This window comes from Odocoileus virginianus, chromosome 33 (genome assembly GCF_023699985.2).
Source record: "Odocoileus virginianus isolate 20LAN1187 ecotype Illinois chromosome 33, Ovbor_1.2, whole genome shotgun sequence".
In the NCBI taxonomy this organism is placed as follows: Eukaryota; Metazoa; Chordata; class Mammalia; order Artiodactyla; family Cervidae; genus Odocoileus; species Odocoileus virginianus.
Genome location: NC_069706.1, coordinates 36,661,986 through 36,677,734, shown reverse-complemented (window position 1 = coordinate 36,677,734; position 15,749 = coordinate 36,661,986). Strand labels below are relative to the sequence as shown.

At 49.8% G+C, this 15,749-nt stretch overlaps 1 protein-coding gene, 1 long non-coding RNA gene and 1 pseudogene across 2 annotated transcripts in view; 1 reads left to right on the top strand and 2 right to left on the bottom strand.

Annotated features, from left to right (window-relative positions):
• Positions 1–2,928: 2,928 nt before the first annotated feature.
• Positions 2,929–4,196, bottom strand: LOC110141608 (protein FRG1 pseudogene; annotated as a pseudogene).
• Positions 4,197–7,688: 3,492 nt separating this feature from the next.
• On the bottom strand, positions 7,689–14,402 carry LOC139032738 (uncharacterized). Its single transcript, XR_011485332.1, has 2 exons — positions 13,932–14,402; positions 7,689–8,078 (listed from the first exon to the last, which is right to left on the bottom strand). It is a non-coding gene; the product is annotated as an uncharacterized lncRNA (long non-coding RNA).
• Positions 14,366–15,749, top strand: part of CYTH3 (cytohesin 3) — a 64,129-nt gene continuing 62,745 nt past the window's right edge. The window contains exon 1 of the mRNA XM_070460438.1: positions 14,366–14,807. Coding sequence (XP_070316539.1) covers positions 14,771–14,807 — 37 coding nt within the window. The 5' untranslated portion in view covers positions 14,366–14,770. The remainder of the gene's footprint in view (positions 14,808–15,749) is intronic.

The following is a 15,749-nucleotide window of genomic DNA, read 5'->3' as shown; positions in this document are numbered from 1 at the left end:
ACAAAATCTATCACTTGAACCATTCTTAAATGTACAGTTCAGTGGTATTAAGTATATTCACAGCATTGTGCACCCATCACCACCTGTATGTATCATGCATGTATGCTCAGGTCATGTCCGACTCTTTGCAACCCCATGGACTGTAGCCCGCCAGGCTCCTCTGTTCATGGAATTTTCCAGACAAGAATACTGGAGTGGGTTGCCATTTCCTTCTCCAGGGAATCTCCCCAACTCAGGAATCGAACCCGAGTCTCCTGCATCTCCTGAATTGGCAGGCAGATTCAGGAGACACCTTGTTTTCAATCCTCCGGGACAGGTGAACACAGTGTCTATAATTAGGTGTGCCTATTATTAAATTCCACACCTCAAAGGATAGTTCTTGCTGAGGTGTATGGAGGGAAAGGTGAAGAAGTAAAATGTGCCTCCAAGGTCACAGGTACTCAGACCTGCCTGGTGGGATGCAGACGAAAAAACCCTCCAGCAACTGAGCTACAACTTGTGTCTTTGCCACGAGACTTCTCACCGCATCCTGATACACTGCTTCTTGCTTCCAGGGAAGGGTACCTGGGGTTTAGACTAGTAAACAAGTCATCTCTTGGTTGTCAGTGATGGCCAGGGACAGGGATGATGCGTAAGTAAACAGGTAACGTTCAGGTGCATTTTAGCTACTATCATCGTCATTTCTCCCCCTACCAAGTTTTCTCTAAGTAGCAAAATGGGATTGTTTAGAAGGTGGTTCCTTTCTTCTGGGCTTCCCTTGTGGTTCAGCTGGTAAAGAATCCACCTGCAATGTGGGAGACCTGGATTCTATCCCTGGGTTGGGAAAATCCCCTGGAGAAGGAAAAGGCTACACACCAGTATTCTGGCATGGAGAATTCCATGGACTGTATAGTGCATGGGGTCGCAAAGAGTTGGACTCAACTGAGCAACTTTCACTTTCACTTTTCTTTCTTCTATATTTGTCTTCTTTTCTGATCTTGTGGGGTGTGGACAATCCAAGGGCTGGGTACTCATAGTCCAAGTAAGAAGTAGCTACAAAAATGTTAGATGAGAATACCTCTATAGATTAAAGAAGTCTAAAGAAGAAATACAGATGGCCAATAGACACAGGAAAAGATGCTCAACATTGCTAATTACCAGAGAAATGCAAATTAAAACTATAATAAGGTACCACCTCATACCGATCAGAATGACTATCATTAAAAACGCTACAACTAACAAATGCTAGAGGGGATGCGGAGAAAAGGGAACCCTCCTACACTGTTGGTGGGCATGTAAGTTGGTGCAGCCACTATGGAAAACAGTACTCAGAAAACTAAAGATAGAATTATCATATGATCCAGCAATCCCACTCCTGGGCATATGTCTGGACAAAACTCTAATTCAAAAAGATACTGTACCCCTATGTTCATAGCAGCACTATTCACAATAGTCAAGACATGGAAACAATGTAAATGTCCCTAGACAGATGAATGGACAAAGACGATATGGTATGTGTATACAACGGAATACTACCCAGCCATAAAAAGAACAACATAGTGCCACTTGCAGCCACATGGATGCAACTAAAGATGATCATACTAAGTGAAGTAAGTCAGAAAGAGAAAGACAAGTAACATATGATATCACTCATATGCGGAATCTAAAATATAACACGAATGAACCTGCCTACAAAACAGAAAGACTCAGAGACACAGAGAAGGGCCGTGTGGTTGTCAAGGGGGAGGGGTTGGGGAACTGATGGCGTGCAAGGCTGGGGCTAGCAGAAGTAAGTGATTGTCCACGGAATGGATAAACAACAATCCTACTGGGTAGCACAAGGCACTATTCCACCTCCTACGATAAACCATAATGGAAAAGAATATTTGAAAAAAGAATGCATGTATCTGTATAACTGAATTAATTTGCTCTACAGCAGAAATCAAAGCAACATTGTAAGTCAACTATATTTCAATAGAAAAACATTGTTTAAGGTTAGATGATACACTAGAAATTAATAGGTGTCCCACGTGCTGTTTTTGGAAAACCAAAGTTCAATCTGATTTCATGGGAAGGCCTCTCTACCTTAGACCCCAGGCTCTGAGATTTCCCGACAGAAGACAACCTTATGCTGTTTTATCTTCAGGATCAACTAACAGTCTGCTCCATGTCCAGTGCCCACCCAGATCAGTGGGCAGCTCGCCCTGGTTTCTGGTTGTGGGAGATTCAGGTGAGGGCTGGGTAGAAACCATCTTTCCTCCACCATCCCCCATCTCTTTTCATATTCTGGTTATTAATAATTAATTTTCCCTTTTAATTCTCCGTGCTCTGTTCTTTTGGACCAGGCCAAAGCACACTTAGCTTTTTCCTATTTCCTTTCACTCTAATCATGAAATCCCTCCAGGCTGAAGCTTCTTCTCAGAAACCTGGCAATTAGAAGAGGCAGCGGGGCTCTCGCCAACACTTCATTTGGAGCCGCGTCATCAATAATTAACCCCAAGTTACGCTCAGCACACAAGCGCACCCGGTGCGATTGGCGAGGGTGCGGGCGCCTTCTCTCCTGGGTCTTTACCCCGTTCACGAAATCCAGGAAGCGGATGCAGCCCGTTCCATTAGCAGGAGTGAGCCGGCCGCTCTGGAACACTTGGAGAGGAAGCCGCAGCCCAGACGCCTCTCTCCTGCACTTCAACTTGAGAGTTGTTCCTGCAGCTGTTGTCTGAGACCCAGGACAGCACTTTCTCCCACCAGCATCTCGCAGGCCCGCTGAGGCTGCAGCTGTCCTGCCCACGTGTTTGTATTGACTTGTTGCCTTCTGAGTTGCATCCCTGGGGATGACGGTGGAGGGTGAAGGGTGGATTCCGCAGGGGCTGCGGTCACCTTGACCCGGATCCAGTCCGTGGCTAAAACAGTCATTGTGAAAGGGATCTGGATGGGTTGGTGGGCTTCTTTTTTTTTTTTCCTTCCTTCCTCCCCTTCCTTCCAGGGAGGGGGCTGGGGAACTAGTGTTTGATGAGGACAGAGTTTCGGTTTGGAGAGATGACAAAGTTCTGGAGGTGGATGATGGTGGTGGTGGTGGTTGCATGACGACGTGAACGTCCTTCCTTCCCCTGAACCAGAGACTTCGCGATGGCTAACCTGGTACATGTATGTTGTGTAGATTTTCCCACAAAAATGTATACAACTTTTTAAAAAAACAAACTTTTTAAAAAAATTTCTGTAAAAACACTGATTTTATTATTCAGAAAAAAACAAAAGGAGGAGACAGAAACAAAAGTCCTGGTCACTTGCAGTATCTATCAGCTTTCAACTTGGCTCTCCTGTCCAGAAGTGTTTCATGCAAGAATCCTTCTTTCCTGGCCTTTTTCAGAATTTTACTGTCTTCTTTACTTATATTAAGCTTGAGGTCCTGGAAGCTCTGGAATTTTTTTTTTTTTTTTTACATAAGTGATTTCACACTGTTTGACATTTCATTTGTCTTCTTCTGGAATATCATCTTTTTTCTTGGTTTCTCTTTCGGCACAGGATCTGATCTTTATCATTTCTTCTTCTCCTGCCGTTTTACTTTTTGCTTCTATATCACCTGCTTCATTGCATCTAATAAAACAGCTATTGGAGGCCAGTAAAGCCATTTTCCCATCTTGTAAGATGGGTTCTCACTGCTCTCTAGGTCCAACTGCATCTGCACGCCCAACAAGTCCGTCTGAATTTATACATAGGTTTTTTCCATAGCCAGATTTCAGGGCAATTCTGGAATCAGACAATTTGACAGCTGTAAACTGCTCTGGAGGACTAGGGCCCTCATCAGCTTCTTTATGTGAAGCTCCTAGTGTAAAAAGTCCATTGTCAAGTGCATGTATGTAGGTTCTTTTATCCATTTCAATTGCTAAGGTTCCTGAAATCTCACCAAAGTTTGTTACTATCCACCATATTCCAACAATATCAAGCTGAGTTTCTTCATCTGCTCCTCTTTTTCTCTTCTCTTTGCTCTTTTTCTTCTCACTCTTGGCCTTGGTTCCCTTGGGCACGAGTTTGGTGGACTTCACATAGGAGTATTTGGCTATGGTCGTGGCCAAACACGTGAACCGGAGCAGGAATGGGTGAGGGAGGCACGAAAGTGGAGACGGAGCCTGAGCTGCCCAAAAATGTACGCACCAGTGGAGTGGGCACGTCTCCACCCAATCCCAGGCCTTTTTTTCATCCCAACGTGAAGTCCCAAATAGAGTGCCCAGCGAACCATTTTAAGGTGCAAGTTCAGAAGCATTTAGTACATTTGTGATGTTGTGCGACCACCGCCTCTAACCCTCCCCCACACACTTTCATCACCCTCGAAGGGAAACTCACACCCAGGAAACTCCTCATCCACCGTGCCCCCACTCCCAGCAGCCTCCTCCTGACTTTCTGTGTCTATGTACTGACTTACTTGAGATATTTCATGTACATGGACTCCTGCAGCATGCAGTCTTTTGCATCTGGCTTCTTTCGCAGGACATCATATTTTCGGGGTCCATCCACATTGTGTCATTGCTTCACACGACTGAGCAACGTCTCATCGTTTACTCATCCTCCACTGATGGCTGATGGATGCTTGGGATGTTTCCACCTTTAGCCATTGTTGTGTTTTTTTTTCATTACCATTTGATCATTTATTTTAGGAAGTTTATTTGTTTGTTTATTTCACTTTATTTTTGGCCGTGCCTCATGGCATGTGGCATCTTAGTTCCCCGACCAGGGGTGGAACCTGTGCCCCTGAGCTGGCAGTGTGGAGCCTTGACCACTAGAGACCAGGGAGGTCTTTAAAGTTTATTTATTTATTTTTGAATTAGTTTTTACTGGAGTGCAGTTGCTTTACAATGTTGTGTTAGTTTCGGCTGCACACCAAAGTGAATCGCCTATAGGTACACATACGTGTACATGCTAAGTCGCTTCAGTCGTGTCTGACTCTTTGTGACCCCATGGACTATACAGCCCAGCTCCTCTGTCCCTGGGATTCTCCAGGCAAGAATACGGGAGTGGGTTGCCATGCCCTCCTCCAGAGGCTCTTCCTGCCCCAGGGATGGAACCCGAGTCTCCGATGGGCATGGTGGGTTCTCCTGCATGGGCAGGTGGGTTCTTTACCGCTAGTGGCACCTGGGATGCCCATGTATACGTGTCCTCTCTTCCTTGGATTTCCTGCCCACTTAGGTCGCATGGAGCATGGAGCAGAGTGCCCTGAGCTCTGCAGTCTGTCCTCACCAGCTTCCTGTTCCACCTCCGGCTGTCGGGCATCGGGCTGCGGTGCCCACGCGTGGGCTGGGATCTCCTCGGGCACCTCTGCCAGGCTGGTGCGGCTGCCGCTTTGCTGTCAGTTCCTTCCTCTCCCCCTCAGGAAGGCTGGCAGCTGCCCTTCCTCACCTGTGGCCAGGTCGGTCCTGCCGGTGCCTCCCGCAGCCTCTCTTGGAGAACCTGCCAGGTGACATGTCTCAGAAGGTCACAGCCGTCGGGGGACACCCAGCAATTAGGCAGCTGCCTCATCATGCTCCCTGGGGAGGGTGCCCAGCGACATGGGCAGGTAGTTCTGTCTGTCATCAGTTTTCTAGAAGCGCCAGCGGAGGGGAGCTCACGGCCTTGAAGGGGCAGGTGTTGGAAAATCCATCTTCTCGAGTCACCTCTCAGCTAACCCTACTTCCAAGTCCCCGGATATCCTGTCCTACTTCAACTGGAGTGTGACCAGGGCGTGTGACACGTGGGGATGCCGACATGGGAGGGGAGGACAGTGCCAGCGAACTGTGCCCCGGTGCGGGTCACTGGACGACCCGCCAACACCAGGGCTGTCCTGGGGAGTCGGCTGCCACCTGATTGTGGATCCAGCAAAGACGCGTGATGGGCTTTTAGGATGTGACCACACAGAGTCATCAGCTGAGGAGCTGCTTCGTCTTTGTTTCCCAAACCCTTTTAATTTATTATATTAAGGCAAAATTCACCACACATGAAGTCAACCATTTTATTTTCATGTGTGTGTGTGTGTTTAGCTGCTAAGTCGTGCCTGACTTTCGGCAACCCCATGGACTGTAGCCCTCAGGCTCCTCCATTCCATGGGGTTTCCAAGGCAAGAATACTGGAGTGGGTTTCCATTTCTCCCTCCAGGGGATCTTCCTGACCCAGGAGTCGAGCCCGAGTCTCCTGCGTTGGCAGGTGGATCCGTCACCACTGAGCCACCTGGGAAGCCCCTATATATTTAAATTTTTATTTTATATTTGAGTGTAGTGGATTTACAACATTGTGTTAGTTTCAGGTCTATAGCAAAGTGGTTAGTTATATAGGTACATATCAGTTCAGTTCAGTTGCTCAGTCGTGCCCAACTCTGCAACCCCATGGACCGCAGGACGCCAGGCCTCCCTGTCCTTCACCAACTCCTGGAGCTTGCTCAAACTCATGTCCATCGAGTTGGTGATGCCATCCAACCATCTCATCCTCTGTTGTCCCCTTCTCCTGCCCTCAATCTTTCTCAGCATCGGGGTCTTTTCCAATGAATCAGTTCTTCACATCAGGTGGCCAAAGTACTGGAGTTTCAGCTTCAGCATCAGTCCCTCCAATAAATATTTAGGACTGATTTCCTTTAGGATGGACTGCTTTAATCTCCTTGCAGTCCAAGGGACTGTCAAGAGTCTTCTCCAACACCACAGTTCAAAAGCATCCATTCTTCAGCACTCAGCTTTCTTTATAGTCCAACTCTCACATCCACACATGACCACTGGAAAAACCATAGCTTTGACTAGACCTTTGTTGGCCAAGTAGTATCTCTGCTTTTTAATATGCTGTCTAGGTTATAAATACACACACACACACACACACACACACACATATGTATGTATGTACAGATAGCTACTCTTCTTCAGCGTCTTTCCCCATACAGGTTGTAACAGAGTATTGAGTAGAGGTCCCAGTGCTACACGATAGGTCCTTATTTATTACCTAAAAATGAACCATTTAATTAAACTAATGAATTAATTGTCCTATTTATTTTTAGAGCCGGATCATTGATTTATTTAATTGAAGTATAATTGTTCACAGTGTCCTGTTAGTTTCTGCTACATAATGACGAGAATCAGCGATGCGTGTACACACCCCCTCCGTCCTGAGCCTCCCTCCCAGTCCTCTAGATCGGCCTTGAAACATGTGGGATCTTAGTTCCCCGACCAGGGATCGACCCCTGCACCCCGCTTCACTGGAAGCTTGGAGTCCTAACCACTGGACCGCCAGGGAAGTCCCCACAATGGCCATCTAAAAGCGCACCATTCAGCACCTTCACGATGTCATGCCACCACCCCCTCCACCTAGTTCCAAAGTACGTGCCTCCCCCCAAAGGAGCCCTCATACCCCCTGAGTACTTACTCCCCGACCCGAACCCTCTGCCCCGTCATTGGAAAGTTCAGCCCTACATGTGAAGCCGGGCCTCTTGATGGATGTCCATGCCACGTGGTAGGAACTTTGAAGATGTGACAGAAGGCGGGAAAAGAAGGAAGGGTGCGTATGAGGACATCGGTCATGTCCAGGCAGCAGGCTGGACACTCCCTGGACGTGTGCTGTTCCAGGGGTAACTGGAATGTTTGCTTTTTCTGTGTTTCAGAGGCTGGACGGTGTCTTAAAAGAGTCAGGGCAGTGGAGACAAGATGATTGGCAGGGTCTCCACTGTCTGCTTGGGTGGCGTCAGGCACAGAGTTTATTTATACTTTTTTTTTTCTTTCCTTTTTTATTGGACGCACCTCATGGCATGCAGGATGTTAGTTCCCTGACCAGGGATGGAACACCTGCCCCCTGTAGCGGAAGCACAGTCTTAACCACTGGACTACCAGGGGAGTCCCATCCCACAATTTTAATTGATGTCGCTGGGACTCAGCCTCCTGGCCTCTGGAGGGGCTTAACAATACCTCTCTGGAGGGCAGCTAGGAGGGGACTTCGTGCAGACGCTGGCACACAGCAGGTGCTTAGAAATCGTTATCAGAATAGTGTACTTACTCCACGATGAACATGGGATGATGTTGGGGATGTTGCGGAGACTGACTGCTGTTGTCAGTGGAGCTGCGGGGGAAAGCCACGCACCGCCGTTGCCTGTTTTAGTCCTGAAAGTGAAAGTGATAGTTGCTCAGTCGCGTCTGACTCTTTACTACCCCATGGATGTAGCCCACTGGGCTCCTCTGTCCACGGGATTCTCTAGACAAGAACACTGGAGTCAGTTGCTGTTCTCTTCTCCAGGGGATGTTTGTGACCCAGGGATCGAACCTGGGTCTCCTGCGTTACAGGCAGATTCTTTTTTTTTTTTTTCTTTTTTTCACAGGCAGATTCTTTACCATCTGAGCCACCAGGGAAGTCTAGAGAATTAACAGGAGGTGGAAAGGTGAAGACCAGGGCAGAGACCTAGGAGGAACTTGCCTCCATTCAGGAGAAGGCGAGAGAACTTGAAAACCTTTGAAGAAATGAGGACACCGTCACAGCCTGACTCACCTGTATCTGTAGGGTGTCTCTCTGGGATGGTCCAGGAGCCTTGCTCCTCCTCTCCTTTGAACCTGGAAGCTGTGGAGGAGGGTTCCAAAGGCCGTGACTAAGCTCCCAGCCAGCTGACCCTCTCGGCCCTCTGCTGAGCAAGCAGGCGCCGAGCTGAACGCGCCCCGGGCAGTGCATTCATGTGGCTGAGCAAGAATGTGACTTTTTTGTTTGCCATGTTTCCAACTCTTCCTTTGCACACAGAAAAATGCTGCATGCTTAAGGGTGTGCCCCGTTTTTTCTGGCATAGAAGACACTTCTTTAATTCCCAAATAGGATCTGGGATCCACTCTCCTGGTGAAGAAGTCACACTGATTGGCCAGGGACCCCACCCCGCCATTCCCCCACCCCCTAAGGCATCTTTAGCAAGATGCTACTTATTCTAGATCGTCAGAAAGACAGAATCAGACCGTATTTGTTTCCTAGTGACAAACAATCACCATTGGGTGCTTAAAATCAACAGAAATGTGGGACTTCCTTGGTGGTTAAGACTTCCCGCTTTCAACGTACGGGGTGTGGGTTCAATCCCTGGTCAGAGAAATAAGATCCAGCATGCCACTCATTCGACCAAAAGTTTTTTAAAAATTAAACAAACAGAAATGAATTCTCTTCCAGTCCTGGAGGCCAGATGTCTGAAGTCAAGGTGTCAGTAGGGCTGACCGGAGCCCCTCTCCTAGCTGTGGGTGGTCCGCAGCAGTCCCCGGTGTTTCTTAGATGCTAGCTGCTTCCCTCAGGCTTCGCCTCCGTCACATGGCCATCTCCCCCACGCGCATCCTCTCCTTGTATAAGGACACCAGTCCCTGGATTTACGGGCTGCCCTAATCCGGTATGGCTTCCCCTTAACTGACTACATCTGCACAGACTCTACTTCCAAATACGGTCATATTCTGAGGTCCTGGGTGGATGTGAATTTTGGGAAGGGGGGACACGATTCAGCTCGGTACATGAACAAAAACTATAAATGGCAGCAAGGATCCCCAAAATCCCAAACACACAAACCTGACACACAGAAACTCAGATTCGAAGCCAGACTACCTCCTTCTAATACAACATCATTTCATCGGTTTTCTTTTTGTTCGTTTTCTTTTTTAGGTTAAACTTCTGTCGCTCCTTCATGCCCCAGGCAACACCACCTGGCCCCTGGTAACAGCCGAGCAGCTGGGGCCTTCGGGGAGCAATTAGAGGTACCAGGGGTTCTCTGGGGGCAGCGCTCTGAGGGAACTTGCACGTGTTGGGTGCTAGTATACAGAAATACAGTTAGTTTTTATATGTGGCTGTTGCATCCTGTAACCTTACTGAATTCACATCTAAGTCCCAGGAGACTTTTAAAATGGATCCCTTGGAATTTTCTGTGTAGACAAGCATGTCATCTGTAAATAGGAGCACTTTTGTGTTTTCTTTTGTCATTTGTGTGCCTTTTCTTGCATTTCTTGCAAGTTCTTTCCAGCTCGAACTTCTAGGACTATGAGGAGTGGCGATGCTGAGAGTGAAATCCTGGCTCCGTTCCCAATCTCAGGGGAAAATCTGTCAGTCTTTCAAAAATAAGTACGATGGTAGCTATAGGCTTTTTGTAGATTTGGAGGGGCAGCTGCGCTGCGTGGTGCAGAGCAGGGATCAGTGTCTCTTGCAGCGGGAGTGCAGAGTCTTAAGTCGACCTCCAGGGAAGTCGCCCCAGTTCTTTATACGACTGAGGAGGTCTCACGTGTGGGACGATCCACAAGCAGAGGCGCGCACGGACAGACCGGGAAGCAGCGCAGCTGGAAGGCGGCAGTGGAGGCAGAGAGCCCTTACTGAGACCCACCCTTGCCTCCCAGGCCTGTCACCTACATCCTGGCGGGCTTGTGCAAGAGGCAGCAGAGAGGCTTTCTGTGCGCGACAAGGATGAGCATCGATTGAGCACTTACTGTGTGCCATACACTCTCGGTGTATGATAGCATCTAGCTCCAGTTCTCAGAGTAGCTGTATGGGGCAGAGTCACTGTCGGTTCCATTTCAGCCGCAGAAACTAGGGAGCTACGAGAGGTGAAGTCACTTGCCCAAGGTCACACAGCCAAGAACTCGAAGTGCCTGCTCCATCTGACTTTAGAGCCTGAAATGTCCACTTAGCACAGGTGACGTGCTGTGATGCCTCATGGCTGAGACCTAATGACCTTACTGGGCAGAGTCAGTGAATGATGGGAACTCGTGGCTGGCTTTTGCCATCGGACAAGTCAAACCGCAGACTCACACTTGCTCGGGCACAGTGAGGCTCTCTGGGTCACAGGGTGTTGTTCTGCCGCTCAATTGCTGGCTAAGAGCGGTTTCTATTCAGAGGACAGGGATCACAGATGTCCTGTGGCCTGATGTTTGTCATTTTCACATTTTTTTCCTTTTTAGTTGCCTATCCGACAGTCCACTCTGCACCTGGGGATGGGTTTTCCTGATGAGTTTAAGCTGCACATAGCAGACTCTGACCAACTTCTGAAGGGGACCTTTTAAAATTAGAAAAAAATTCTTTCTTTGTTTTGGTTTTTAGTAGGTCAGGGACGTCCTATAAAAATGAGGAGCAAGATAAAAATAAGACAGCTTTTTATTACAACAGAAGACTTTGTGTTTGAGAACTCAATATCCACGTTGCCTCGAGTGGGTATGTGAAATGCCTTTCTTCCAAAGAAATAGCTCAAAATGGTGGCCAAGTTATTTTTTTCCCCCCAAGTTTACCATTACTGAGAAATCTGACCCGCCTTTGTTCTTGCAAAAATGCAAGTGACTAATCAATCTGAAAGGAATTAAGCTGCCCTTGGTAACGTGAGGCCACGGAACTCAAGTCAGTTATGTGGATTCCAAGGAGGAAGAGAACACGACCAAGGTAGATTGCCCTGAATGATTGGAAAGGGAGATGGACTCTGTGAAGGTTGTGATGTCTGGGCCTTTGAAAACTTAATGAGGATGTGACTTGACACTTGGACCCCTGTTGTTCACCTGGGCAGAGTGTAGAATGCCAGTCTGCACAAGGTCATTTCCACTCCAACGAGACATTTTCTTTCCTAGATGAAATTAGATTTCCGAAAGCACTGTTTTCCTTTCGTGACTATGATCTGGCAGTGAGCAGGCCACTGTGTGCGCCTTCCCCAGGCTGGACCAGACCCCTGAGCAGATGTAAGGGATTAGCTGAAGTTTCAATCTGCTGACGGTCACTGCTGTCTCTGCACCTCCTGACTGGTTATCAGAGGACACGGGAACTGCTTTGTGCAGGCGGCGTGGGCTGCCTCTTTCTGGCTGAGGGTGAAGAAACTGGCCTTGGCAGAGTTTGGGCTATTGTGACCTCAGTGCTGCGCGAGGACCCTTCTGTCCAACTGCACAGACTTTCTCTTGGAGGACTGAGATGAATGTACAAAGGAGAAGTCCTCTGACCTTTCCGGAATGTGTGCACATTTTTTTGATTTCTTAAGCTCTTTCTGTAATAGTCAAAGGGCTGATAAATGGGTTTCAACATGTTTTCAAGATGTCTCTCGCTTCTGATTGCCATGGTCGTCCAGCAGCAAAACCGGATCGGTCCCATTCAAGCAAATCCTGTTGCTCTCTCCTCCTCTGATACAGCCAGGTGCTGCGGTGGATCACAGAGGCATAATAAACACAGACTACAGTCTTGGACTGAAGGAGTTTCAAGGCTGCAAAGCCAGTAGACAGGAAAACAGTAAGAGAAAGTCTACAGATAGGGTTGTTGTTTAATTGCTCAGTCATGCCCCACTCTTTTTGACCCCAAGGACTGCAGCATGCCAGGCTTCCCTGTCCCTCAGTCTCTCCCGGAGTTTGTTCAGGCTCATGTCCATTGAGTTGACAATGCCATACACACAGTAGGATATCAAATTTTCAATTAAATCATTATTTGAGTAATTATTTGCTTAATAGCTACATTCCTCCTAGGTCAGAAGGCCCGTGAAGGCATGAAAGGAATCTATCCTTTTCACCCTCGTGTTCCCAGCACCTGGGCAGTGCTTGAAACAAAGTAAGTCCCTAAATATGTATTGTCTTATGGAATGAGATTGCAACAAGGTTTTGGGTTTAACACTTGCTATCTCAGAGTGGTGTCTGCTACATGAATTGTTTTCCTTACAGGTTGACTTATAAAGCTTTCAACATTGAAGTAACATAGATGGGCATAAAGTGATTGCCTATCTCAGTGGATAACTAGGACACTTAATATTCCTTTGTGGAGCAGCCGGCCTGTGAAAAGATGAAAACGCCGATTGCGTTGGTGGGGGGCTTCTCCAGTGGCTCACTGGTAAGAAATCCACCTGCCATGCAGGAGACAGGAGCGGGTTAGGTCCCCGGGTCAGCAAGATCCCCTGGAGGAGGAAACGGCAAGCCACTCCAGCATTCTTGCCTGGAGAATCCCATGGACAACGGAGCCTAGCAGGCGACAGTCCATGGTGCACAGTCAAAGAGTCAGACACGACTTAGTGACTGAGTATACCACAGCACATCTTGGTGGGATTTAAGACACACTGGAAAGCAGCTCCTTTTTGTAAAAAAAAAAAAATTCTAATTTTTCAATTAGATATTCATTCCTTTGCATACTGCAGGTTTTTAAGTCTTCCAATTACCCCATGCAAGTGCAGAGGTAAAGGTGTATACCTCAAGCCTTTATTCTCCTAACACTTTTTGCCGGCTTTGTGGAAATGGAGGCCCTGGCTAAGCTGTGGGGATAATATGGATCTAACTCTCTGCTTACAAATAACTGGACTATGGTTGATTCTGATGGACATGAGCTTAGGTGGCGATTGGAGAAGCAGTTTTCAGACTCAAACTTGGGAGAAGCATCTACAGATCACACTCTAAGACACCTGAAGAATTCAGAACTGACATTGAAAACTGTTTAAAATTGATAATATCATTGAGTTCAAAGCTCCACGCGTCACATTATCAAGTTCAAAGTATACTGTCATTCTTTCTCAGTAACTACCTATGCTGTTATCTCCAAGATAACCAAGGCTACAGGAACAAGATCAGGAAGCCAAATCTGAGGGCTGAGACCTGATGCCCAGACCCTTTTTCTGCTGTGCCCTTGTCACGTAAGCTGCCACACATCTTATCTGCACCCAGAAGTATGTGGGGAGCCTTGAGCAGCACCCAAATGCTGGCTGTATAACTCTTGAGATTATTAGGAGATTGAATTCTTTGGAATCATCCCACAACCTTGAACAAAGAAAGTGAAAACGGCCCATTTTGATAAATGACAACAGAAAGTTCCTTCAACTCAATGGGCCATCTGTAGATATAAAACAGTTGCTGGTAAACTGTATTAGAGATGAATTATCTCCTCCATTACAATGTTTCCTTTTCCTTAATGCAATTTAGTCCAAGCAAATTGAACAGAAAAGCTTGGGAGGGGCCACATTCAATGGTTGGGGGCGGCGGGGCGGTGGTGGGGGGAGGAGGCAGAGAACTTACTGGAAGCAAGATGTGGAATGGGAAGGGAGGTCCGGAGCATGGGCCAGCGGAGGCCTGCTGCCCAGGAGGCCTGTGCCGAGGACCCTGGCTGTGCCCACGGGAAATTGAATTCAGAGCTCCTTCTGAATCGTAAATCCAGGGCAGCTGGCAGCTTGCCCAGGGCAGCTGGCGCGAAAGCGCAGAAGCGTCTGCGTCTGGCCGACCCCTCTGACGGTGGGCCCCAGGTGTGCCGGCTGGGGATTCGGTTCCAGCCTTAAGATAACGTTCATCCACGAGCTTTACACTTTATGAATGTCAAAGCGCACTCATCGCCAGGAAAGGAGAGCCTCCATGGCACCCCAGAAAGGGATGAAAAGCTGGAATGACTCTGAAATGCTTCCGGACGAAGGGGGAAGGCTTGACTTTTAAATACGTTTCTCCAGCTTTTTCGCTGAGCGCACGTGCGAGGAGGACCCCCACGGCCCCCAGCCTCTCGCCGCCGGGTTTTGTGCTCCGGACCCCACGTCGGTCCAGAGGCTGCTGGAAAGCGGGCTGGGCGGGGCGTCCGCGCCTTGTCCCCACTGCCTGCGAGGGTCCCATCTCAGACGCACCGGGGGCTCCGGGCGGGGCCGCGCGCGCTCCCGAGGGGGACCGGTGGGTCCCCGCCCACCGCGCCCGGGGCGGGGCCTGCACGCCACGTGACGGCGGCGCCGCGCGCCGAGCGCCCCGCCCCGCGGGAGGAGGCCCGGGCCGCGACCCGGCCCGCGCGCTGCTGGAGCCGCCCGGCCGCCCGCGCGCTCAGCACCCGCGGCCCCTCGCCCGCCGGCCCCGGGCTCGCCGGCTGCGGCAGCGGCCTCAAGATGGACGAAGACGGCGGCGGCGGCGAGGGCGGCGGCGGTGAGTGTCGGAGGTGTGGCCGGCCCGCCCGGCGGCCTGGGGCCGGGGCGTGGGGGGTGGGGGGGGGCGTCGCGGACGCGCCGGACCGACTGGGAGCGGGGACGGCCGGTCCCAGCTCGAGGGGTTGGGGGTTCGGGTCCGCCCGAGGAGACCGCGTCTGGGCAACAGCACTGCCGGCTGGCGACCGCCGAGGCCCCGCGGCGCGCCGGGCCCCGGAGTCCGGGGCCGGCGGGGTCGTCACGGGGTCTGGGCGAGCGTCTGGAACGGCCGGGGTCGCCAGGAGGCTCGGGCCGGGACTTGGGGGTCGCTTTCCCCGGGGCGGGGGACCTTGGGGGCGACCTTCCCCGCCTCCTGTCGCCAAGGGCGTCCACGCCCTCCGGAGCCCAACCGCCGCTGACCACCCTCCTGGCGTCTTTCCCAGGTGGTGCGGATTGCGAGGGGTGGACCCCGGGAAACCGGGAGGGCAAAGTTTGGAATTGGGGATCCCCTGGGTCCAGGAAGGGCGGCCGCGGAGAGAGGGTTGAGCATCGTGACAGTTTTCTTGGCTTTAGGTCCCAAGTGGTCACGGGGGTCGTTTAAGTGAGGAGGGGGCAGCGAGGGCATACGCGTGTTAGAAAGTAAGGGAACGTGACGGAGTCCGCCGAAAATAATAAGTAAAAAGTCAGAGAAGACGAGGGTCGGAGGCGGGAGCTGCTGCCCGCCCGCAGGTGGGACCAGAGAACCGGGCTGCCAGTCCGACGCTCAGTCACCTCTTGCTGGAAGATTCGCGTTGGCTGTAAATTATTTAGTGGAATACAGATTACTGTCGTGTCATGCTGCGAATTACGCCTTTCAAACCGAGTAAGGAGTCTGCATAATATCGGTGGATGGAGTGAGTCGTTGGCTTGGACGCAAAGGGTTAATATCCCTGTTTTTTTACAGGAATACTGGAAGTTAAGGATC